General features: G+C 38.4%; 1 protein-coding gene across 9 annotated transcripts in view; it reads left to right on the top strand.

Annotated features, from left to right (window-relative positions):
• Positions 1–26502, top strand: part of CPQ (carboxypeptidase Q) — a 549973-nt gene that overhangs the window by 366524 nt on the left and 156947 nt on the right. For 8 of the 9 annotated variants that reach the window (XM_045454131.1, XM_045454133.1, XM_045454135.1 and 5 more), the window contains exon 7: positions 12021–12222. In XM_045454131.1, the coding sequence (XP_045310087.1) occupies positions 12021–12222 (202 nt within the window). Of the gene's footprint in view, positions 1–12020; positions 12223–24916; positions 25694–26502 lie in introns of those variants that run through there. The other variant, XM_045454134.1, reaches the window with a different exon arrangement.

Genomic DNA, 26502 nt, shown 5'->3' with positions numbered 1-26502 from the left:
CCAGTGGCAACCACCATTGAAGTGGGGATTATAGTATCCATCCCACTTTGAGACTGACAACACCCGCAGGACTGTTATCCTGATCACATGCATCTCCTTCAAAAACCGGTGATACCCTGATCAAGATTGCAGATATCCAAAGAGAAATTTGAGGTGAGGGCTGTGCACCCGACTGCTTTCATTCGACTTGCCTTTTCTCATGCTCAGGCTCCCCAACGTGGTCCTCAGGTGGCTTCCCAGAATGATAATTATTTCCAACATATTTGGTGCTATTTCTACTGTAGCTATTTTCCTCTTCTACCTTTAGGTGATTACTGGGGCTGCTTATTACTATTCTCACATGAGGAAAATTGTTTTTCTATACCTCCCTTAGCTCAATACAGGTACCTTTTTGGATACTTTTCTGTAATCACTATAATTCCTTAGCCTCCTTTTATCTAAACTATACCTATTAAATTTTCTTAACTCTTCTCAAAGCTAAATTGCCTCATCTGTTTATGATTTTCCTTCATTTTGTCTGAATACTTAAAAACTTACAAAGTATGCAAAGCAATTGTTAAAGCTCTAAGTAGTCCCAGGATGCATTTATTAGTTTCTATAATTGAGTCTTACTGATTACACCGTCTGTTATTATCCTTATGTTGTACTAAAGCATACCAAACCTTAAGGATTCCTTTAAAAAATATTTAATATTTGAGGGGCACGTGGGTGGCTCAGTTGGTTAAACATCCGACTCTTGATTTGGGCTCAGGCCATGATCTCGCAGTTCATGAAATCAAACCCTGCATCAGGCTCTGTGCTGACAGTGTGGAGCCTGCTTGGGATTCTCTCTCCCCCCCTCTCTCTGTCCCTGCCCTGTTGCACTCTCTCTCTTCCTCTTTCTCTCTCTCTCAAAATAAATAAATAAACATTTAAAAGTCAATAAAAATTATTTCGCATTTGAAGAATGCTATTTAAATACCCACTTGGTGATTCAGTTGTTATTCCTCATCCTCTGCTCCTGCTATGAATGATGGCCATTTTATTCTAGTGAGTCTTGAGTGTTGAGGGTTCTCATCTTTGGTGGTCAAATGATGATGACGTAGGGTCTGCTAGAGATGTATTCAGCCCTTTTTCACTTGAGAAGGAAACAGCTTTTGCTGCATGGCTTCCAGGGTAAGAGTAGCTTATTATTCCATTATTGAAGGAACCTGAGAAGTTTCACTCGTATTTAATGCCATTTTATATTGTTGTCGCTCTAGATAGCCTTCCTAGATGTATTTATTTGTGGCATTTATAATGAATCTTGTAAAAAATTTGTATATTTTTAAGAGCTTTATAAAATAGTCACTACAGATTCCGCTTACAACTTTAGTTGTTGAACCTGTGCTTGCTTGTGAAGTTTAAAAAAAAAAAAGAACAGAATATGAAAAACTGCTGTTGCCTTATCACCAACACTAGCAGCCACATCATCATCATCATCTTCACCACCACCACTGTCACCCATAATAGCATCTAGTTATGGGTTTGCAGAGTTTGCAGGTACATATATATACACACGTGTGTGTTTTTAAACACATAAATATATATATTTAGTCATTCATTCAGCACATGTTGACTGAGAACCTTCTAAGTTCCGGGTACCACTTTAAACTCTGCCCTCATCTTGCCTTCATTCCAGGCATCAAGACTGATAACAAACTGGATAAAGAGGTAAAGTGGTATGTTAGATGAAGGGGAAGCTGAGGAATAAACTAAGATAAGGAACAGAGACAGGGTATGTGGGGAGGAAGTGGTCTGAGTTTGTGTTGCGGGAGAGCCAGGAAGACTTCATCAAGATGGTCACGTTTGAGTAAAGATCTGAAGAAGACAAAGAACCGAGCTATGTGGATATGTTTATATTTATTCTTTTAGAGATTGCCTAAGTTCTACTTCTGTCTTCTCTCCACTTCTCTCTTAGAAAGCTACATGTCTGAGTGACTAGTTTCACTTAGCATAATACCCTCCAGTTCCATCCACGTAGTTGCAAATGGCAAGATTTCATTCTTTTTGATTGCCGAGTAATACTTCAATGTATATATACACCACATCTTCTTTACCCATTCATCCATCGATGGACATTGGGGCTCTTTCCATACAAAAAAGACAAAAAATCATATGACTTCACTCATTTGTGGACTTTAAGAAACAAAACAGATGAACATAAGGGAAGGGAAACAAAAATAATATAAAAACAGGGAGGGGGACAAGACATAAGAGACTCTTAGAGAACAAACAGAGGGTTTCTGGAGGGGTGGTGGGAGGGGGGAATGGGCTAAATGGGGAAGGGGCACTAAGGAATCTACTCCCGAAATCATTGTTGCACTATATGCTAACTAATTTGGATGTAAATTTTAAAAAATAAAAAATAAAAAAAAGATTAAAAAAATAAAATTAAAAACAGGGGCGCCTGGGTGGCGCAGTCGGTTAAGCGTCCGACTTCAGCCAGGTCACGATCTCGCGGTCCGTGAGTTCGAGCCCCGCGTCGGGCTCTGGGCTGATGGCTCAGAGCCTGGAGCCTGTTTCCGATTCTGTGTCTCCCTCTCTCTCTGCCCCTCCCCCGTTCATGCTCTGTCTCTCTCTGTCCCAAAAATAAATAAAAACGTGGAAAAAAAATTTTAAAATAAAAAAAAATTAAAAAAAAATAAAAAAAAAATTAAAAACAAAGAAAGCTACATGTCTGGACAACATTATTTGGATACTTACAACAGTATCATTTCTTCATTTACTCATTTGACGAGTATCATCAAATGCCACTTGGCAGGCCCTGGAGGTGCAGTAATGAACTAACAAGATCCCTGTTCTAACAGGAGCACTTCAGTTGAGGGGCTTTGCTCAGGCCAAACATCACCTCCTCTCCCAGGCTCTCCCCAATGTTTTCCAGTAGTTACCCTCCCTTATTTGTGCATGTCTCTTTCCTAAAACTCAACACATTTTTAATATCACAGCCAGTTATTGCCTCTGCTGGGAAACTCTGCCCTCTTACAAGGAAGCAAGCCTATTTTGTCATCTTTATATACAAATAAATTGTATTTGTATATACAAATAAATAGATTGGCAATATGGTCTATTACTAAATCTGGGAAACATTTGTGAGATAAAGGGGGCACTGTTAATAATCATGCCAAGACAAAGGATATAATCTGCGACTGCCAAGGGCAAACATGGATGTATGGTCACCCTGTGCTCTGTTACTATCTCAGTAACTGTTGAATAAATACAGTTTGCTCCTGAGCAAACACCTTTACTGAAATATGACTTAATATTTTCCTTTTTGCTTTAATTGAGGATCAATATATAGGAAATGATGTTCAGAAAAGTGTTTCTGCCTCTTTTGTAAAACTGTTATTGGAGACTCTGTTATTTTCTTCAATGTTCCTCATATAAAGAGACACATAATAATAACTCTTAGAATTGAACGGTGGAAAAATTGTTGCTTTTTTTCAAGGAGCTGGTGGTATGCTTTCTTTTCCTAGATAATGAGAGCTCTGTAATACATCAATCTTCCCTCTTACCCTGGCAGCTCAAGCTAAGGCTAAATTGTATCCTCAAATTGCGGTTAGGGTATCATGTCAGGTTTCCTGGTTGTGACTTTCTTTTTCCTCTGACATTTATTGAGCACCCACTATGTGCTGAGCTCTGTTATGTAAGTTGGAAATATGACAGAGATCCACACAGATTTGATATTTGCTTTCATGGCATTTTCTTGGTTCTTGAGAGTTTGGATACTTTTTAAAAATATGGCATTAGGCCCTTTTCTTATAAGAAGTCTTGAATCCTTTCTGGAGAAGGTAGGTATAAAAATACAAATCAAATGAAGATCAGTAACCCAGCATATTAGATGGGAGTGTGCTGTTTTAGGCAGGGAAGGCAGGAGGAGAGTTAGAGCATGAAGTCACTTGAGTAGACCAAGAGCCCTAAAGCTCATATTTGCATATTATTGTGGGTTTGTGGGGGGGGGGGGGGGCGGGGGGGTGAGGTTTCAGACCCAATATTGTGCTTTTGAGGAAAAAAAAAACGGCATGCTTACAAAAACAAAATTACTTCTAAAACCGTATTTAGCATCTTTACTAACATTAGTAAAGACTGCTTGATCAAAGAAAGCATATGAGAGTATTGTCATAATCCAAAAATACTGTGCTTGTCTACAGGCTGTAGAGAAAGTAGACTTAACTATTGTGTTTTAGTATGATATCCCCCAGCATTGAATGAATATTTGAGTTCTAGAATATAGAGTAGTCTGTGTTTGCAGGACAAGAAAATAAGTACTATATTTTTTAAAACAAATAACCTGTCCACTTATAGAAGGTGAAGTCGGCTGTTGGTCTTAGAGGAGGGCTTAAAGAAGCCGCTGTAGTCTTCCCAGTCAGGAGAAAGGGATTAGAAGTCAACAGGAAAGCACCGTTTTGGCTGGTAAAACACCACCATCAAAAACAAGAAACATGTCTTTATGTTTATTTAACAGGTAACAGTGTTGAGTAAGGAAGGTCAACTGAAGGATGGCTACCTCATTTAGGCAGTTCAGTTATTCTGTTTGGGCCTGGGGAAGAGGGGGAGTGTGATGGGTACAAGAGGAAAAGCTGATGGGGAGATGCCATGAGAAGCAGGGATTGAGAAGGATAGAGAGAAGGTGGAGAAGGCTGCTTTCACAGACCTGTCTGTATTGGAGACTTCTCTTCTGCACCTGCATATTGAAGTGTATATGCAACTGGTAGCACGAAACACCTGACCGATGTATTGTTTTAAAAGAATCAAAATGGTGGAGATCTCGAGTCCCACTGATTCTGAGTGTTGATTATGTTGCTTTGACATGCAGGAATAAAATTTAAAACTAAGATTGACATTAGCTTGCCATGTAAGCTTTTTTTTGTCTATCTACCAAATACTCTAGATAATGCATTCTTTTTATTCCTAAAGGAAATGTGAATATAGTCAGTTACATTTCCTCTTATGATATAAATAAAATTCCTATTTCTTTTAGCCTATGTTTATGCCATATTTTCAGCCTTCTCTGCTCACTATTGTTACCATAGTGACATTTATGGAGGGATCATGTGTTTTCAGTAAGTTTAAAGGCTATCTATGGACCTTAACCACCTCAAGAGGAGAATTCACTGAGATCTAGAGTGCTTTGGATGACATTGTAAAAATTGGATTGCCTGAAAACACGGGTTCGTCTCACAACAGAAGCCTTCTGTGCATAGAGAATGATAGGGCTGGAAAGGGATCCTCAGAAGCCATTTATTCTGTACCGTCTCCAGGCGGAATGGCAGCTGAACCACAATAGGTGTCTGCACTTTTAGTAGTAATGTAACTTACCCTAGACTGCCCGTTCCCCCAGCCAGTTTATCTGTCAAATAAAAATAACCTATGGCCTTCGACTTTGTCATCATCCCTTTCCTGGCTCTCCCTTGGGTACTCAAGGATGTTCAAAACTGAATACTGGTGACCACAGACATAAAAGGCTGAACTTCAGGGTAGACCTGACCAGAAAGTAAAACCTATTCTTGGCTTTGCACAGCAGGGAGAAATTGCTTTACCTATTATTCAGTCATGACAGCTATTTGAGCTGGAGCTCTGTGAAGAAACCACTGCTCCACTCCGTGAACTGGGAATTCCAAGGTCACTGGCATGGCTGGAAAAGATGATTGCAGCAACTCAGCCCACGGTATCATAAGACGATGTGCTTCTGAGAACTTGTTTTGAGCCTTCCACCTGACCAAACAGCATCACCACCATCATTTATAAAATACTAACACTTATGGTGCAGGAAAGTGATACTGAGACATACTGGTCTGTGTCAGGGTGAAGTTTACTTCTTTGAAGATTGAATTGGGGAGGCTACATGATTAATTTGAATAATTAGAGGAGTCTCTTCTTCATTTGATCTTGGGATTGCAGTGTCACTTTAGGTAAAAACCAAAGATATGTCACCTACATCATGAGAAAATAAAAGCTTTTAAACAAAGAAGAAGCCATTCTGACTGGTGTGAGGTGGTACCTCAGTGTGGTTTTGATTTGTATTTCCCTAATGATGAGCGATGTTGAGCATCTTTTCATGTGTCTGTTGGCCATCTGGATGTCTTCTTTGGAAAAGTGTCTATTCATGTCTTCTGCCCATTTCTTCACTGGATTATTTGTTTTTTGGGTGTGGAGTTTGGTAAGTTCTTTATAGATTTTGGATACTAACCCTTTATCTGATATGTCATTTGCAAATATCTTCTCCCATTCTGTCAGTTGCCTTTTAGTTTTGTTGATTGTTTCTTTTGCTGTGCAGAAGCTTTTTATCTTCATAAGGTCCCAATAGTTCATTTTTGCTTTTATTTCCCTTGCCTTCGGAGACATGTCGAGTAAGAAGTTGCTGTGGCTGACGTCAAAGAGATTGTTGCCTGTTTTCTTCTCTAGGGTTTTGATGGTTTCTTGTCTCACATTTAGGTCTTTCATCCATTTTGAGTTTATTTTTGTGTATGGTGTAAGAAAATGGTCCGTTTCATTCTTCTACATGTTGCTGTCCAGTTCTCCCAGTACCATTTGCTAAAGAGACTGTCTTTTTTCCATTGGATATTCTTTCCTGCTTTGTCAAAGATTAGTTGGCCATACATTTGTGGGTCCAATTCTGGGTTCTCTATTCTATTCCATTGGTCTATGTCTCTGTTTTTGTGCCAATACCATACTGTCTGGATGGTTACAGCTTTGTAGTAGAAGCTAAAGTCAAATATTGTGATGCCTCCTGCTTTAGTTTTCTTTTTCAACATTACTTTGGCTATTCAGGGTCTTTTGTGGTTCCATACAAATTTTAGGATTATTTGTTCTAGTTCTGAGAAGAATGCTGGAGTAATTTTAATTGGAATGTAATTTAAGTATAGATTGCTTTGGTTAGTATTGGCATTTTAACAATATTTGTTCTTCCAATCCATGAGCATGGAATGTTTTTCCATTGGCAAGGATGTGGAGAAACGGGAACCCTCTGGCACTGTTGGTGGGAATGCAAACTGGTGCAGCCACTCTGGAAAACAGTGTGGAGGTTCCTCAAAAAATTAAAAATAGAATTACCCGACAACCCAGCAATAGCACTGCTAGGAATTTATCCAACGGATATAAAAGTGCTGATTCATACGGGCACATGTACCCCAATGTTTACAGCAGTGCTTTCAACAATAGCCAAATTATGGTAAGAGCCCAAATGTCTATCAACTGATGTATGGATAAAGAAGATGTGGTTTACATATACAATGGAATACTACTTGGCAATGAGAAAGAATGAAATCTTGCCATTTGCAACAATGTGGATGGAACTGGAGGGTATTATGCTAAGTGAAATAAGTCAGTCAAAGACAAATCATATGTTTTCACTCATATGTGGAATTTGAGAAACTTAACAGAAGGCCATGGGGAAAGGGAAGGGGAAAAAATAGTTTCAAACAGAGAGGGAGACAAACCATAAGAGACTTTTAAATACAGAGAACAAACAGGGTGGGTGGGGGGTGCCGGGGAGAAGGGAAAATGGGTGATGGGCATTGAGGACGTCGCTTGTTGGGGTGAGCATTGGGTGTTGTATGTAAGCAATGAATCATGGGAATCTACTCCCAAGAGCACACTGTATACACTGTGTGTTAGCTAACTGGACAATAAATTATATTAAAAAAATAAAATTAAAAAACAAAGAAGAAAGCCAAATTTGAGGGGAGAGGAGATGTTGTTGAACTTGAATCTATATTTCTGAAGAAGAACCGCCTGGAATTTTATAAAAGCAAAGAACACAAACATCATCTTTGTGTTTATATTAGGGAGTAAGCATTTTAAAGCGTGCAGTATGTATTTTAAACATTTTTTTCTTTTTAATCTTTCATTGCACCTAAAGAATGCTAATAGTTACCAAATCGTTCTTTGGCAGAGTAACCTCGTCCTCTCCGAAAAGAAAAAAGAAAGGAAGTGTGATAGGATGTGATTGTAGCACAAGACAAAATTATGGGTCCTCAACCCTGAGCAGATATTACCTAATCCAATGATGCCAAACTAAGTTACTCGGGAGCATCTCCCCTCATGGCGTTATGTACATTACACAGCAATGAACAACAGTTTCCATGGCTCCTAATAACGAGGCTTTTCTCTTTATTACGAGAGCAAAGTGGGGGCTTACAGATAATATCTGAGCTTATCTTTGAGCTGCTCGGCCTCCTCATCTACGTGCCACAGCTTCTCTCAACTGGCGCTGGTTATCTCAGGAATAAAGTTTTCAGTCTCTAGAAACAGATTTCTTCCTACAGCCTGAAAACAGAAGGACAAAGATCTTGTTATGTGCGCTAAGATGGTTGAGTGGAACGAGCATGACTCCTGGCCTGTCACTAACTGTGATCAGCTTTTCAAATCCACATGGAGTGCATTCCCAGCAACTCGTGGCGTAGTGAGGAACACGGATGTTTGTAATGACGCATTCCCGAGAAGCAGCAGTTCTAACAGCCCAGTGACCTAGCTTACTCATTCCAGTTTCTTTGTGCAGAGACCTTTTATTTTCCTGAGTCCTTCACCATGTGCTAACAATTAGACAGTGACTCCATAAATGAATGCCATGGATGGTGGGTGATGTGTTTTCTTAGTTCTTTATTGAAAACATATGGAGATGTTTATATATAAATAGAAAACAATAGAATGCTGCCATCATGTTAGCAGCAGCTAATAAAATTCTACATGAATAGAAATTAAACATGTCTCTACCTACGCCAGAATTCTGGTTTACTGACATCTGAACATCCTGTGTAATTCAGCTTGAAAAGATGTTTTATTATTTTAGGCTTTTTATTCCTAGTTGGGAGGAAATTGTGGGGCAAGACTTGTTTGCTTTTTGGGGATTTTTGTTTTGTTTAGTTTAGTTTTTGTTTTGTTTACTCTTTCCTTTGCTTAATCAAATTACTTTATTAGCAGGGATGATAAATTCTGCCCAAGCAGACCTTTTATTATGATCATGAAAAATAACTAAACTCTATGCATTTGTTTAACTACAGTCCCTGTATTTTTAAATTAAAACCGAGGACCTGTGGCCTGACACTCGGGAGAAAGCTTCAGCAGACAGGGTGGTGGAGGGTGGAGAGCTTTGGAAAGCAGACCTCTGCATCTGAATTCTGGCTGCTCCACTGACTGACAGGGTAACCTTGGAAAAGTTAGGTAATGTTACTAAACCTCCATTGCTTCCTCTATGAAATGAGAACTACAGTACTGCTTGTCTCACAGAATGGTTGTGAGAATTACCTGGCATAAGCTGGAAAGCATTTCCTACAATATCTGGTAATAGGCAGCCCTGAAAAATGCCACCTGTCATCTTTGTAACAGCTAACTGAATGGTTTATGGGGAGACCATCCTTGGAAGTTTGAGAAGTATAGATGCTTAGTAGTAAGACCAGTAAGGACAACCTTATTAAGTGCAAATTCTGCACCAGGCTTCACCATGAACTCTTTCTTACAACTCCGTGAACTGGCTGCCATTGTCATGCCCATTTCACAGAGGAAGAAACTGAGAGGTTACATAGACGGCATGAAGTCACACAGCCAATGACTGATTCATCTGAGAATTGAACCCAGTCTGAGTAATTCCAAAGCCCATACTCTTTTATCTCTCTGCTAAACTGGCTGCCACACATACCGTTAAAAACTTCATTATACACATTATTTCTTTATGTTCCTAGCAACATCCTGTGACATTGTACAGGGGCATTCACAAACTGTGGAGCCCCTGTCCCTAGAACGTCTGTTCATTTGCAGCCGAATCAGAGGGCTAAGAAGTTCTTAATGCACATTTTGTGAAGAGCTCTGGCAAGTTCAACTCACGCAGCCACTCTCACTGTGATCCACGAAGGTCTTACCTTTGAAGGTGCTCAAAGCTCCACGTGCACTGGCTCATTATTCAAGCTTTGAAAAAGAGCATTTCTCCCACCCTACCGATGGAGAAGCCAGAGGCCAAGATGACAAGACTTGGGGACAGAGAGAGAAAGCCAGTGACCCCCTTGGTAGCCCAGCATGGAATAGAATAGCGTGGGTCCAGGGCTGTGTCGCCTCACCAGGCTGCTCCATAGTGTTGGGTCTCACAGCCAAACTGCTGCCTAGCCCCACTTTAACCTAAATAGTGCGAGACTAGGAGCACTCTGTCTAATTTTCTTGTTGGAAGGATGGGATCTGCCTGTAGTATGGGAACCTTCACATATAAGATTATCCAATTATGTTTTCATTTGCAGATTATTGTGATGTTTCTATTCTCTTTTTTACAGAGGGTAGAGTTTGGGGTAAGAAGTGGCAGGACATATGAGGGGAGAAGGTTAGGAGTGTCAAATAACATGTCAACTTGCTGACCTAGCATCAGTGTGCTAGCTAAACAAGCCCTGAATGTGAGACATTAATGCAAATATTGTGTGTATTATTAACTCTAATGATGCTGCTGTTGTGCAGTAGCCACAGCTGAAAGCTGAGATGACACATTTGATTATAAGTGCCTCAGGTCCTTCTCTGAAAATCACCATGAAGACAGAAACCTCCTAGAAAGGAGAGTGGAAATGTGAGAAGACTTCTGCTTTGTTAACTTTATCAATCATTAGCAACAAAGCATGTTGCTAATCCCATGGACCACCCCATTCAGTCCTATAATTGCCTGCAAGACCCTCCTTTAGAATCCACCATTCCTGTTCTTGCCCTTGTAACAATAGTACGCTTCCATGGCAAGTTAGGAGATCATCGTAAAAAGGAATCTGTTCTAGAAAAAAAACATGCAGCCCTCAGACTGTTATGTAAGTGAGCAGTCATTCTAATTCAGAACAAGCCTTACTTATCCTATGCTAGTGATGGCAGTGTGGAGTCCTGGGAAGTGTAGGATTCCAGACTCAGCTCTACCATTTGCAACGGTGTGACGTTGAGCAAATCACTTGACCTCTATAATCCTCATTTCCTTTTCTGTAAAACAGCATCAACCTTATAAAGCTGCTTTGTCTACTTTATGGGTTATAGAAGCAGATAAAAGGAGATTGCAAATGTGAGACCTCTCTGGAAGCCCTGTGCAAATGTTATTAATTGACTTTTACTGGGTGAGTATTAAGGAATGGTTAGCGGTGCCATCCAAGGATAGCGTGGGAATAACTCAACCAGGTAGTTGTTGGTAGTAGACCAGTCTTGGAGAAGTGAATGGCTCCTGAGAAACAGAAGGTCAGGCTAGTTTTTAGGTCCTTAAACTTGTGAGTCTTAGGGCTGTGTGGCAATTTAGTTGTGCAACCTGGCAACAGCGTCTTATATTCTAAGCCCTTGCAGTGACAATATAGGCTACACGAAACCACTGTGTGCTTTCTTAGCAGACTTTATTTGGAAAGAGCTTACAATCTAGTGGCCTGACACAGTTGCCAGGGTTTCAAGTGCTCTGGTTGTACACCAGAGAGAGCAGTGCTTCATGTGTTGTCCTATTAGCTCCCTCCCTGGGGATTCAACAAACGGAACAACAACAACATCAGAAATCCAAGACAGACCTGTCGGTTTGATGCCTTTAAGCTTCAGCAGAACTCACAATTAAAATAAGATCAAATACTCATTTAGAGGAAAGAAAAACAGAGAAATAGGTCCGCAGGGCATACCTTCTTTTGTCTGAGCATAACTCACACTATCTGCAGGTACCTACCATGTAGGAGGAATCGTATCCTGGTACACACTAGGCATTTAAGAAAATTGGTGGAAAGACTATTATTGCTAGCAGAAATAATTGAGTAACTTCAATATTAAGCCTTATATTTCTTTCATTATATTTTTTAATCCTTCCAAGTCAACTTGTGTTTGGCAAATCCCAAGATGAGTAATTGTACATCTCAGAGCACTTAACTAACATGCAGACCAGACCCGAGGTCAGGCAGAGAAGCGTGTGTTTTGGTAAGAACTGCCGAGGAGATAAAGCATTTGATTATTATTGTTTGATAGTTCCCAAGGAGAAAGCACAGAGGCAACAGATAACGAACCAAACACTTTTCTCTTCTGTTTAGGCAAATATTTCCAACTACAGCCTGGTGATGGAGTCTGATCTGGGAACCTTCTTACCCTCTGGGCTGCAATTCACTGGCAGCGAAAAGGCCAGGACCATCGTGGAGGAGGTCATGAGCCTGCTGCAGCCTGTCAATATCACACAGGTCTTTAGGGCTGGAGAAGGGACAGACATTAACTTCTGGATCCAAGCTGGAGTGCCTGGTAAGACCAAAAGATGAAGTTGGTGTTCCTTAGGTTCTGCTACTGATTTAAAATAAAATTGCTATTCAAACATGCCACAGCGGATACTGATAGGCCAGTTAATACACAGAAACTCTAAGCTTTGTCCATAATCTGATGACTTCCAGACTTGGAATAATAATACTCATTTGTATTTTTTTTCTAAATTATAAGTTCCTCACTCCCAGAAATTCTGCTTTACTGATTCCTGGATTGCACCTACAAATATGTTTTTTTTTTTTTTTGGTTATTTTTTAAAACAGGTATCTAAATGGTGATCTCATGACCAAAATTTGAGAAATCAAGTACAGAGCAATTATTACTACTAATATGCTTCTAGTTCTAGCTCTGTGCTAGGAAATCTTTTCTGACCCAAATAATTCCCTACCCAAATACCATGGAATCTGAAATTTTACCAGTAGAGCTTTATTTTTTGAGGGTAGGGTACTTCCTACTCATCTTTTTTTCTTAACGAAAACTCTTGGACATAAACTAATCTCACATGATCAGTGATTTATCAGGTTGATATTTTTAAGACAAGTCCTGGGGAAGGATAAACTTACAGAATATGAGTTGGCCTCAAGAGGTCACAGAACTAGAACGTGAAACAGTCTTCATATACTGCTTCTCAAATTTGCCTTAGACTGGCCATGGGAAAGGGTTATTGATGATATTAAGCATCTATGAACTGAAGTTGTTCCCTCCTTATATCCATAATCAAAAACATTGTTAAAGGATCTATTTGTATTATGCCATTCAGTAGTTTTAACGTTACTGTTTCCAGAACTATTTCTGTGGCTACAGAGCATTCATAGGTGCAAAATAGATTTCACCAATAGCATGCTGCATGGATTTAAGATTTTTAAAAAGCTTATCCTTAAGATATTGTATATTTTTAAAGCATATTTTAAGTTTGAAGGTTTATAATAATCTTTCATAACTAAAAATAGAAGGAGCTTTCCTTTATTCTAATACAAGGACCTAGATTCTGTTTCATGGCGTGTGTACATTTTAACCATATTTTGAAATATCATTTGCATTGATGGGGCTGTGCATCATCTGGACAGATCTGAGACTCCTCACATTTCTGTCAGTTCTAATTATGATCAAAGTCTAAGGGAAGGCAATTTGCCCTTTTAAGCTATATGGAATAATTTGTTTGAATTTTAGATTTTTCCCAAGGCTTAACTTTTTTCATAGGGATGTTCTCAAAAATTGAGAAAGCCTGAGTAAGTTTGTGGGGTGGTAAATGTGAGGAAAAGACTGACAGACTGTGGGTGAATTGAAGTGGAGACCGGGGGTGTGTGGAGGGCCGGGGAGGAGCTGAAACCAAAACCAGAAGTAGAACAAAGAAACTTGTAAAATCTCTGCTCCCAGGGTCGCTTGTTTTCGTTGCACTGGATAATTGAGAATTTGCTCTAGCTTTATTCCTTCCATGTAGATGTTCATAAGAATGGTTCTGTTTGCAATTAACAGGTTGGTTTGATTGTCTTCACAAAGGTAAGGAGGCCTTTTCCTCTTGCCAACGTGAGGTCAGATTTGATCACCAACTAATGGAGTGAAGTGGGGAATTTGAGCTCCATTATGGTTTCTTGAGAATTTATACAAGTTACAATTTCTTGAGCTCTTGTTACTGATCAGGCACTCTATGAGGCTTTTGTAGACACTCTTTTTTATCCATACAACCATGCTAAGGGGAAGGTACAGTCATCCCTATTTTGCAATTAAAGAATCAGATTCAGAGGGACTAAATAACTTAGCCAAGGCTATCCTGCTCTTAAGGGCAAAAGTTATCCTGAGACCAGGCCACTTTGTTTTCAAGGCTGGTGGCCCTTTTCCCACAATGTGCAGCAACACAGGGGAGTCTGGAATGCTGAGATGGCCTTCCAAATCTATGGCAGTGTCTGAAATGTTTGTCTTACTCAGCTCTTACTTATGCAAAGGATTTCAGTTCATTCCTGCTCTAGAAAATTTTACCCATGGGGAAAGGAGTTTGTTATTGTAAATAACTACTTATTTCTTCTAACATTCTTTGTTCCACTCCCCTCTCTACCTCGGTGGATCAGGAAGGCTTATAAAACATCAGTGGTTCATTTAGACTGCAGCTAATGTTTCCTGGAATTCTTTTTAATTTCCTTCAGAATACTGTAAGATGGAACCAAATTATTTCTGTCTTCCCCTATTACCATTAAGCTATCTTTTGATATTTCAAATTTGGTCTATTTCTGGAAGAAATGATGGAACTGCTTATATTGTGTCTCTTTTTACCTATTGAAAATTTCAGGAATTTTAGAAAAAGATGAAGGACCATAGTTAATCAGAAAAAGAAATAAAAATATGCCAGCTATATGTATACCCTCTATTCATGAAAACCTGGCAAGTTACAATAACTTAAACCTAAAGATGGTATTCAAAATATTAATTATGATTTAAATAACTGCTCACCTAACTTTTGAAAAATTAATGAGAAATAATATCCCAAACACCATCTTTCTTCTTTCTCTTTTTCTTTTCTTTCCTCCACTGACTCAATAAGTATTTATTGAGCCCCTACCATGTCCTATGCCTATCAAATTTCTGTAGTCTGATGGCGGGCCCCATTTTTTTTCATGTTCCTTGTGTACTCAATAGTGAAATACTAATTAAGAACACAGATAGAATTAAAATTCAACATGATTTTCATTAATTATAGAAGCCAAGTAGATTAATTGATGAAAGAAAGGTTCATCTTTGGAGAAGAGAGATGCTGTCCTTCATCCATCTATATGATATCCATAATGGACATAATAACTATCAACATAAAGATAAGGCTTTGGAGGGAGGAAGTTTGTTTTTTTTAAAGTATCTTAGATGTGTTTTCCACATATATTCTAGATATTTTTACACTCCAACCTACTCCCATTGCTACTTCCTTCTATACTCCTTCCTATTCTTCCCTTCCAAATCCTAGATGCTCTTTAAGGTTCACTCTGTTTTCATCAGTATCCATGAATCCTTCCACAACAGCCCATGGCACTCTATTGCTTTTCTAAATTTCCAAAATACTTTTGTGTCCCACAATCTGGCGTTTGAATTACACACTAATATTGTTCTTGGATTACTAGGAGTACCCAGTGATCAATTCTTTGAAGTTAAAGTCAATGGTTCCTACTTTTCTTCTTCTGTAGTTCTTAGCTTAATTTTGGGAAACATTTAAACTCTTGTAAATCTGACATGAGAGGAGAAAAAAAAACCACAGAAACAATTATTTTCTCAACACACTTCGGGTCCCTCATCTTAAGACTGTGGAGAAAATGAAGGATGCTGAGAAAAGAGATATAAAGGTAGAAAAAATAGTAGAAGATTGGCATAAATTAGGGAGGCTACAACAGTTAGGATTATTTCCCTTAAAGGAATAAAGACTGAAAGGAAATGCTGAATAATATCTTCTAGTCTTTAATGATTCTCATACATTAATGGTAAATAGTTCTCTGACTCTTTCAAACACAACACAAGAGCATGGCTTAGAGTGGTCTAAGAGAGATTTTGGTTAGTCTCTATTCAAAAACTCTAGAGAGCAGAGAGACTTTCCATCTTAATTTTTTTTTTACCTGATTCTCTAATTACAAGCTCCAGGTTAGAACAAGAGGAGTCTATTTCATTTGGAATATGTCAGTAATGAGATATAATCCACGTTTTCCAAATGTCCTTGCATGCATCCTTCTCAGACATCTTCTTTCTTTAGAAACTCTTCTATGAAATATACATTAATGAAAAAATTAGATACTCTCTTAATGTGACCTGAGGGAGTGAGCCTACCCTATTCCATACCTACCAATAAGAGTTTCCTCTGCTTCAAACTCTGAGTCAACCTTTTTCTAATATTGTTGGCATGTGGTAGACAGTGCGCTGGAAAGAATTAGAGTGTGTTTTCTGGCTTTATGGTGTCTAACTGCATGGGCTATCTTAGGCAAATGATGTCATTTTTCTCAGCCACGCTCATTTTTTTCTTTATATTTTTTAAATTGAAGTATAGCTGACACATGTTGCATTGGTTTTAGGTGCACAACATAGTGATTTAACAAGTCTATATGTTATGCTGTACTCACCACAATGTAGCTACCACCACAATCTGTCACCATACAATCCTATTACAATACCATTGACTATATTTCCTATGCTTTGCCTTTCATCTCCATGATTTACTCATTCCATAACTGGAAGCCTGTTCCTCCCACTCCCCTTCACTCATTTTGCTCATCCCTCCAGCGCCCTTCCCTCTGGCAACTACATTTGTTCTCTGTATTTATAGGTCTGTTTCTGCTTTGTTTCTTCATTTGCTTTGTTTTCTAGATTTCACATATAAATGAAACCATATGATGTTTGTCTTTCTTTATCTGATTTATTTCATTTAGCATAATACCCTCTAGGTTCATACATGTTGTTACGAATGGCAATATCTCATTCTTTTTTGTGGCTGGATAATATTACATTCATGTATATACATATATATACACACACATACATATATACACACATATATACACACATATACACATATACATATATACACGTACACACGTACATATATCACATCTTCCTATTCCATTCACCTATTGATGGGCACTTAGGTTGCATCCATATCTTGACTATTATAAATAATGCTGCAATAAACATAAGGGTACATATATCTTTCTGAATTCATGTTTTAGTTTTCTTTGGGTAAACACCCAGAAACAGAGTTACTGGATCATATGATATTTCTATTTTTACTTTTTTGAGAAAACTCTGTACTGTTTTCCACAGTGGTTGCACCAATTTACATTCCCACCAAAAGTGCACATCCTCATCCACACTTTTTCCCCCATATCCTCCTCAACACTTGTTATTTCTTGTCCTTTTAATACTTGCCATTCTGAAAGGTGTAAGGTGATGTCTCATTGTGGTTTTGATGTGCTTTTCCCTGATGATTAGTGATGCTGAGCATCTTTTTGTATCCGTTGGCCATCTGTATGTCTGTACTCATTTATTATTAAGCATTCTTACTAGTTATCTACTGTAAGGCACTAGGGAATCAGTAGTAAAGAAGATAGATAAGATCTGTGCTCTCACAAACTATACATTCTATTGAGTGAGACTTGGTTATCTTATATGCAAAACAAGTATGGTAACCACCAAGCCACAATATGTACTCCTCCTCCTCTGTCCCCATCTCACTGACTGGCACCACCATCCAGAAACCACAGAGTCATCATCCATTACATACAACAGAGTGGTCTCCAAGTCCCACTTACTCTGAATTTCATTTATTTCTTAAACCTGTTCACTTCTCTCCACCACACAGACCTGTCTCATCAGTATTCACTGAGTTTCCTATGGCAGCTTCCTACTAACACCCCAGCCTGCGTTCTTAGACCCCTTCCATCTAATTGGCTCACTGCTTCCAAAATGAACATTCTAAATTGAAAATCAATCTATCAGTTGGGTTGCTTTTCCTTGAAAAATCAAACAGAAGAAAAGCGAATTTTAAATTCACTTAAAAAGAACTCGGGAATGAGTAGTTGCACAATACTTGATTTAGTCCACTACCACATCAAGGACCTTGGTTCTTTACATCTTTCCACTTTGCCATCCTCAGCATGTTGACTTTTGTCTTCAGACTAGTCCCCCCCACCCCATGTTCCCAAGATAGCTGCAGTTGTTCTAAGCAACAAATTCTCACACACTGTGCAACAATGAGAATTCTCACACGCTGTGCAACAATCAAGAATGAGAAGAAATATTAGAAAGAGAGAAGGGTAACACAGGAAATTATAGCAGGTGGCTGCCTCTTATCTCCAGCTCAAGTGAGTCAGAGCTCTTGCTTTAATATTCCATGACTGCTATATGCTAGATAGATATGTATACCATCCACATCAATAGTACACTATTGGAAATTGCTCATCAAAATAACTAATAATAGTTTTCCCCCTTGCAGTCGATCTGCTTCAACTCCACAGAAACCATTGAGTATTTTGACCAAAGCAGACCTGGCTCATGCCTCTGGTACGACTGACTACAGCGTAGGGGCAGAAGAAGGCATTTTGTACACTATTGGGCATTTAGTCACACACTGCTTTATGAAGTCTCTTCTGTTGTTACCTGGAACTGTTTTTACAGCACATATTTTCACTTTAAAGTTAATATACTTTGTATTTTATCTTCTTAACTGAATCAAGGACCAAGAGAGTATTTCATTCATACTTATATACCCACAATACTCACTATTACCTGGCACATGATAGATATACAGCAAATGGTTGCTGATTAGATGTATCGATTTGAAGAGGAACACAAGAAAAGCTACATCACAGTAAAAGGAAGCTTTTGGTATAGCACCAAGATAAATACTACATGCAGAATAACTGTAGGAGCTCATAAGATGGGAGACAGGAAAGACCTGGAAAAGGAGAACTTACGTTGGCTATTGAAGACTGTCTAGTATCAGAATGGACAGAAAGGGTAGAGAAGGGCAGTTCTGGTGACAGAAATAGTATGAACAAAAGCAGGTGTCCCCACTGGGAATGGTTAGGGGAATAATGTCACTGAGCAGAGGATTCATCTTGGAGAGCAGTGGGTGGTAAGAACAGTTGAGTATCTCTGGGCCAGATGAAGAAGAGGAATAAATTTCGGGTGGAAAACTCTTGTAGCTGATGCAAAGTCACCAGAAATCCTCAGCAGAAGAGGGAGTTGACGAGAACAGTGTTTTAGAAGGGAGTCCATAAAGTTCATACCAGTGGATACCCCATCACAGTCAGGCAGGAGACTCAGTGAGAGGACTGGGAGTGAGAAGGCAGATTGAGGAATTGCAAAGAAAATTGCTGTAGAAAATCAGAGGAAAACATGAAATTATTCCTCCATTTTCTGCATTATAATGACTCTCAAAACACTATGACTTAAATTTCTCTCTCAGCTGTTTCCCATGCCTTCCAACGATGTAGCCTAGAAAAATTTCATTTCTCTAATTGCCCCTATCAGGGTCTCAAGGTTAGTTCTTCTGGATTCCCCATCCTATGCATTTGAATTTCTGTCAGTTTCACCTAATACTTTACAGATACTCAAATTAACTTCTTATGTAACACTTCATTCAACAGGTAGCTATATTATAAATAAATTATGGAGGATACAAAAATAAGAAGAGACCCCTTTTCTCTAGGAGTTCACCAGCAAAGACTGACTATGAGTTAGTTTACTTAATAATCACAAAAATAAGGAGGAAGACTTCATCATGGAAAACTAAATAAAGCTACATTGAAAGTTTCTGAGGAAAAAACCCTTAAAATTATATGAAGGCCAGTAGAGTCAAAGGAAGTAGGACCTCAAAATATGTATCCTCCTTGCCAGCTACATAAACTTTGTATATCCCTACTTTAAGTGTTAGATTGTAAAATTCAGAATGGCCTGGCATACAAGATTATTTTAAATTATTAATTTGAAAATTTATTACAGAAAATTTCAAATGGATACAAAAGTAGAATAATTAATGAATCCCCACGTATTCATCACTTCAGGAATTCTTCATTTGTGGGCAATTATATTTCATCCATACCCCAGTCACTCTCCTACACAGAGATTATTTTGAAGCAAATGCCCACCTTTATATTATTTCATTTGTAAATATTTTAATTTGTATCTCTAAAAGGTAAGGACTCGTGTGTGTGTGTGTGTGTGTGTGTGTGTGTGTGTGTGTGTGTGTGTAACTATAATCTATTATTCCTCCTAAAAATATTTTACAATCATTTCTTAATATCATCCCAAATATAGGGCCAGATTTCAAATGTTTTCAATTGTGTCCAAACTGTTTCCCCCCTCCACAGTTTTCTTTGTTAAACCAGAATTCCAATAAGGTTTAAACTATGTAATCAGTTGATGTGGTTGGTATCTCTTAAGTCTTTTTTAATCCATAGGGTTTACCTTCATCTTTCTTCTTTCTTGCTGCTTGTTTGTTGCAGAAACCAAGTAATTTGTCCCTTGGGATTTCTTTATAGTCTGGATTTAGCTAATTCCATTCCCATGGAACCATTTAACATGTTTTCACTCTCCCATATATTTCCTGTGAATTGGTGGTTGAAGCTAGAGGCTTCATCTGATGCAAGTTTGATTTTTCTTTACTTTTTTTTTTTTTGGCAAGAATACTTCTTAGGTGCTGCCTTTTACTTCCATCAGGAGTAGTATATACTTGCCTCTCTTTTTTTGATGTTAACAGTCATTGAAGGTTATTTCATTGGGGTTGCAAATGGTAATTTTGATTATTAGTTGAAACAATTCTATAGAAAAGAGCTTTCCCCTTATTGACTGTCTGATCACCCTGAGGTACTTTCATTTAATAAAGGTAAGATAAATGTTTCATTCTTTCCCTTTACTTACCTATTTTAAAATGTACTAGTTGGTTCCTTAGGATCCTCCAAAAATAACTAATTGGATTATTTTTTGCTATTGCTGTTTACTATCAGATTTAAAAATATAGATGTGCTTCATTCTGTTGCAGTAAGTATGTTTATTTTATGCTCAAATTATCCTGTCTCTGGCCAGTGAGAGCCTTTTAAAGCTGGTCCCTGAGTCCTTTTGACATGACTTTTGTAGTCATTTGATAGTGTTCTAGCTTTGTGATGTGACAAAATGTTCCAGACCATCTTGTATATTTCCTTCCCAGATCTGGAATTAGCTATTTCTCCAAAGAGCCCAGTTTTTTCTAGTATGTCATGGTATTTAGAGGCCACAGTCTGAACATTAAGTGTGCTTATTGCTAGTGACTTGGTCAATGTTTCTAGGTCATTTCAGTGGATAGAACTAGGAAATATGTATATTTTTTCTCTAAGAAAGAGTATATTATGAAGTATATTATATTTCCAATTAAATCTCAGGATTACAAAGTTGTACCTTACCTCACTGATGTTATATCTGCATTTCCTTTTCCCTTGCCAAAATTCCTGGTTCTTAATGCAACAACATAACCACTCATTTGCCTTATCCCACAACACACACATAGTAGTTTCAGAATAGCAATACCACACAACCAGTAACAGCATGATTACTGAAAGCAGTTTGTTTATTATAGAATTATTTGTCTTTAGTATGTATATTCCTCTAGAGATATACAAATTTCTGTTAACCTACAATACAAATTAACCTTAACGTGATATCATTGCCGTTTTTCATATTTTTGTCTTAAAACCCAAAACTACTAATTTCCAAAATGTTTAAATGACTATTTATAATTTTTCTTTATAAATCAAAAAAGAGGTTACAGATAGGAATGATTATGAGACTTATTAAAATAATTACCTTGAGTGTCATCATTGAATTCTCAGGATATACTACTGTGTACTCTTTCTTCTTAGACCTGACTCAGACAGTTTCACAATTTCATTCATTCATTCATTCATTCATTCAAGAGATACCTAATAAATATTATATGACATTCAGACAAGAGGAATAAAGAGGGAATTTAACATGTATTGAGTGTCTGCTATGTCTCAAGTGTTATTCTAGCTGTTTTACATACATTATCTCAAAATTTTATAAGAATCTTTTGAAGTATACATTATTATTCTGTAACCAATTTTCAGATGAGACAGTTGGGGCTCAAGGGGCCTCCTTTGTCCAAAGTAACAGAGCTGTTAAGTGGAAAAACCAGAATTAATATATTTGTCCATTTTTTCCCAATGTCATATATAAGGTACACTCCCTATCCTCAAGGAGTTACTGGAGGGTTTAGACACAGGAAGAACAAAGTACAATAGAAGTTCAGGCAAAAGAAGAATTAAATTGTGAGGGGCATCACAGAAGAGGTGACAATTTGCCTGAATCTCAAGAAAAAATAGAGTTTTGTTGGATAGAGAAGGAGTGCATTCCACATGAAATGATGGAAATAAACAAAATTGCATAGGTTAAAACACGCAATGGGTTCTTGAAAGGATGAATAGTCTGGTTTGGCTGGAGTTTAATATAGGGAAATAAACTAAAGCTGAAAAGGTGCCTAGAACCCCATCTGGGACCTGAATGCCAGTCTGAGGATTTAGGACAGCCAGAAGTGAGGCATGATAGAGCTCAATCCCAGCCATTGGGTAGGTTCCATCTAACCCACATCTTCCTCCTTTCAGAGACACAAGGCAAAACCTAGCTTCATAGATCACACACCTAACAGATTGGTCTGCCTGTCTTCTAGCAGTTTCTTGCTAAAGCTGAACTTATTTTTTATGTTTTGCTGCTTGAAGTTTTGCCAAATTAAACCTTCTAGTTAGACATAGAGTAGTCCCACGAAACATTGCACAGTGGTCGACACTGGTTGCACTGGAATTCTCAGTATCAACAATGAAGTCTGACTGTAATTGGATATATTTGGAGTCAAATAAGCCTTAGAGTACTGTGATAGCTCATCAATTTCTTATAAAAAATCTGCTAAAGTATATTTATCAATTTGATTACTTTAATAAGTATGGGATTATGGAAGCAATAGAAAAAATATCATAATGCAAGAGATTTGGGTAATGGGACACCTTGGTGGCTGTCAGTTGAGCCTCCAACTCTTGATTTCAACTCTTGACTCCAGGGTCATGGGTTTGAGCTCTGTGTCCAACTTCACAATGAGCACGGAGCCTGCTTAGGATTCTCTCTCCCTCTGCCCCTCCCTCACTCTCGTGCACATGCTCTCACTCTCTCTCTCTCTCTCTCTCCCTCTCTAAAATTAAAAAAGAAAGAGAGAGAGGTTTGGATAAAATTGAGTTCGGATTTGGATAAAGACTTTTTACTCTAGAAATGAGTTATATTTCAATGATATATATGATAGACTCTTTAGTTCAGGTAACTTTGGCTTAAGATCCTTCCTTTGCTCAGTATTAAAGTTAAAAAAACAAAACAAAACACAACAACCACTTAACCTAATATTCTCATACATTCCCCTCATGGGGATTTCTAACAGTGAATTAAGTCTCCCCATCATCCTGTTTTTATAACAAAGTGTGAGATTGCATAATTCATGGTAACTAAACTTTCTTTTACCATATGACATTTGCTATCTTCATTGTCCTTCCAGTTCATAATGCATAAGTCAAATATAGTTGAGCTCTGTAAAATCTATTAGTTATGGATCTTTTGAGATCTGAGTGAGCTATTGCCTATTTAGGACAAGTTATGAAAAATGTCCTTAGTATTCCCCCTTCCTTCTTTTCTTTCATTCTTTCTTTCTGTCTTTCTCTTTCTTTTTCTTTCTCTCTCTCTCCCTCCCTCTTTCTTTCTTTCTTTCTTTCTTTCTTTCTTTCTTTCTCTTTCTTCATTTCTTTCTTTCTTTCTTTCTTTCTTTCTTTCTTTCTTTCTTTCTTTCTCTTTCTTTCTTTCCTGTCATAATAATTGAGATAGTCTCCTGGCAGGTGAAAGAAAAGAATCTTATGTAGAGAAAGGGCATGGCCTTGATCAATACCCAAAACTATCCAGTTATGGAAAATATAAACCCACATGAAAAGGTTTGCTGGACCCATTTTTACAAAATCTACATTTTTGAAGATGTAGTCTATTAATTTTTGTTGATGTCATATTTAAGAATGAAGATATTTATAGAGACCGTTTTAATATTTTTAGTCAGCACTGTACTGCAAAGTTCAATACATAAATAGATCTGTTGTCCAGTGATTTCACACTCACTATTCCTAACAGAAGATTTTATCTGAGATATCCCGATAATTGTAGTCACATGGCATATTAGTTTTAATTGCCCCACCCTAAGCTTTAAGTTTTCATTTTGTGCTAGTGTAGTCATAGCCCATATAAATCCAAGATCTGTGTTTAGGTTACGGTTGTGGTTCACACCCTTGACTGCACTTTAAAATCACCTGGAGGGCTTTTAAAATCATATCAACCTGGGACCCCACTCCCAAAGATTCAGATTTAATTGGTCTGGCTGCAGTACCACGTCAGTTGCAAAAGTCCAGGAAGCATCATTTGTTGAGAACATATTCATCCCCAGGGCCCCCGAACTTCCCGGAGCACAAGTCCACTGTGTTCTGTGTGAATGGTACCTGCTGTCCTTGTACAAACTTGGAAGCCTAAAGAGGGGGCATGAGCACACCTGTTTTTAGAAGCTCCCCAGGTGATTTCACAATGCAGCCAGAACTGAGAACCATGTAAAGGTACAAAATAGCACGAGACAATAACAGCATGTATTTAGGAGCCAAGTAGAAATGGATTCAAATCTTGCTCTACCATTCTTTAGCTGTGGAACCTTAGGAAAGTCATTTAACCTAGTGGAGCCTCAATTTCTTCATAAACAAAATGAGAAGAATAACACCTGCCTCAGGGCTTCTGGGTGGCTCAGTCATTTGAGCGTTGGACTTCAGCTCAGCCCATGATCACGCAGTTTGTGGGTGCGAGCCCCACGTCGGGCTCTGTGCTGACAGCTCAGAGCCTGGAGCCTGCTTCGGATTCTGTGTCTCCCTCTCTCTCTGCCCCTCCCCCACTCATGCTCTGTCTCTGTCTCTGTCTCTCTCTCTCAAAAATAAATAAATGTTAAAAAAATTAAAAAAAAAATAATACCTGCCTCATGTGATTATACTGAAAAAAAAAAATAAAGACAGTCTAAGTGAAATGCTTGGCACAAAGTTCATTCTCAAGAATCTACTATTATTATTTCAGTTATTGAAGTAAAATTTCTGTATTATTCTAGACTTCTTCAGTACTGACAGAAATCAAATGTGGACAACCTGAAGCAAAAAATGGGAAATTCAAGCAAGCCGCAAGAAGGGTAGGGTTGGATTTGGTCTGTTGGATTCCAGCATTTGAATGCTGTCAGGACACATATTCTCTCTTGTGCTTATTCCAATTTCTTTCATGGTGCCTTCATTCTCTGAAGCCAGCTGTCCCTGGAGAGGCTAGCCTATAACCATAGGCAACTCAAGCCTTTTATATCTCTATAGCTTCTTATGCACAGAAGAGTAACTAATTATATTCAACTCAGTTGAGAAGATCACAGTGACCCGGGCTGGCTCTTATATCCACCCCCATGGTCAAGATGTATAGTCCTTAAAATGGAGAGAAGGATAATGTGCAAATGAACACAATAGCCACCTTCATTTTCACTATTCAAATAATTGAATTCAAATAATATAAAATGCACAAAACCTCTGCCATCGTAGGATCTAAGGAAGAGCAGCAGTAAGGTCCCAGAAGCAGTCACAAAGTACCCCCAGTTTAAAACACCTAGTCTCTGGCCGCCTGTGTGGCCCAGTCAGTTAAGCATCCAACTTCTGCTCAGGTTCATGATCTAATGGTTTGTGGGTTCGAGCCCCACATCGGGCACTGTGCTGACAGCCAGAGCCTAAAGCCTGCTTCGGATTCTGTGTCCCCCTCTCTCTCTGCTCCTCCCCCACTCGCACTCTGTCTGTCTGTCTCTCTCTCTCAAAAATGAGCAAACATTTAAAAAATAAAAATAAAACACCTAGTCTCATCTGCATCGTCTAATACCTGAGTGTTCTCCCCTCCCATCCCCACCCCACAGTCTCTCCTTACCTATGGGAGTGGGGAAATTTAGCAGTTATTAGGAACACACTCTACAGCTACTTTACTGTGCATGTTACCCAAGAACAAGACACTGTGCAAGAACAATCACAAAGACCCAAAGACCCCCTTTAACATTTAACTTGTTCTAGCCACTTATCTACCCCTTGTGGTGGTGAAGGAGCAAGTGTCATGACAGAGGAACAAGATTCATCGCTTTATCGCAAGTGTGCTTTGGACAGGTTATTTAACTTCTCAGAGCTTCAGTTTCCTAATTTGTGAAATAAGGGCAATAATATTTCACAGGACTGTTGTAAGAGTTGAATATATTTGCTAAGCAATAAGGTCTTTGAAAGTCAATTACACTCTAGATATTGGATCTCCAATAAGTGGTTTCAGGGTTTGGGGAATAGCTTTATATTTACAAAATTAACTGAAGAGGCCTTGCTATGAACATGCTCTCATGTATTTAGACCCAGTAGAGAGAATGGCTGGGCATATACTTGAATATCCTAGGAAACACTGCAAAAGATGCACAAGTATTATTGATATTCACTGACCTTTGGGTCTTAGCACACTTACTTTGTGGTTACATAAATGAGTGATGGAGCTGCTGGCATTCACTGTAAGTCACCTTGCTACTTTCCTGGTTCAAGGGCATTATTTAGAAAAGCACCCACTCACTTCACTGTAACATAGAATAACACTTTAGATAAGGAAGTAAAGAAGAAAAAAGTCAACTATTAATAGCATTAC

Source organism: Leopardus geoffroyi, chromosome C3 (genome assembly GCF_018350155.1).
Source record: "Leopardus geoffroyi isolate Oge1 chromosome C3, O.geoffroyi_Oge1_pat1.0, whole genome shotgun sequence".
NCBI classification, from domain to species: domain Eukaryota; kingdom Metazoa; phylum Chordata; class Mammalia; order Carnivora; family Felidae; genus Leopardus; species Leopardus geoffroyi.
The sequence above is the reverse complement of the archived record's forward strand: the minus strand, read 5'-3'. Positions and strand labels throughout refer to the sequence as shown.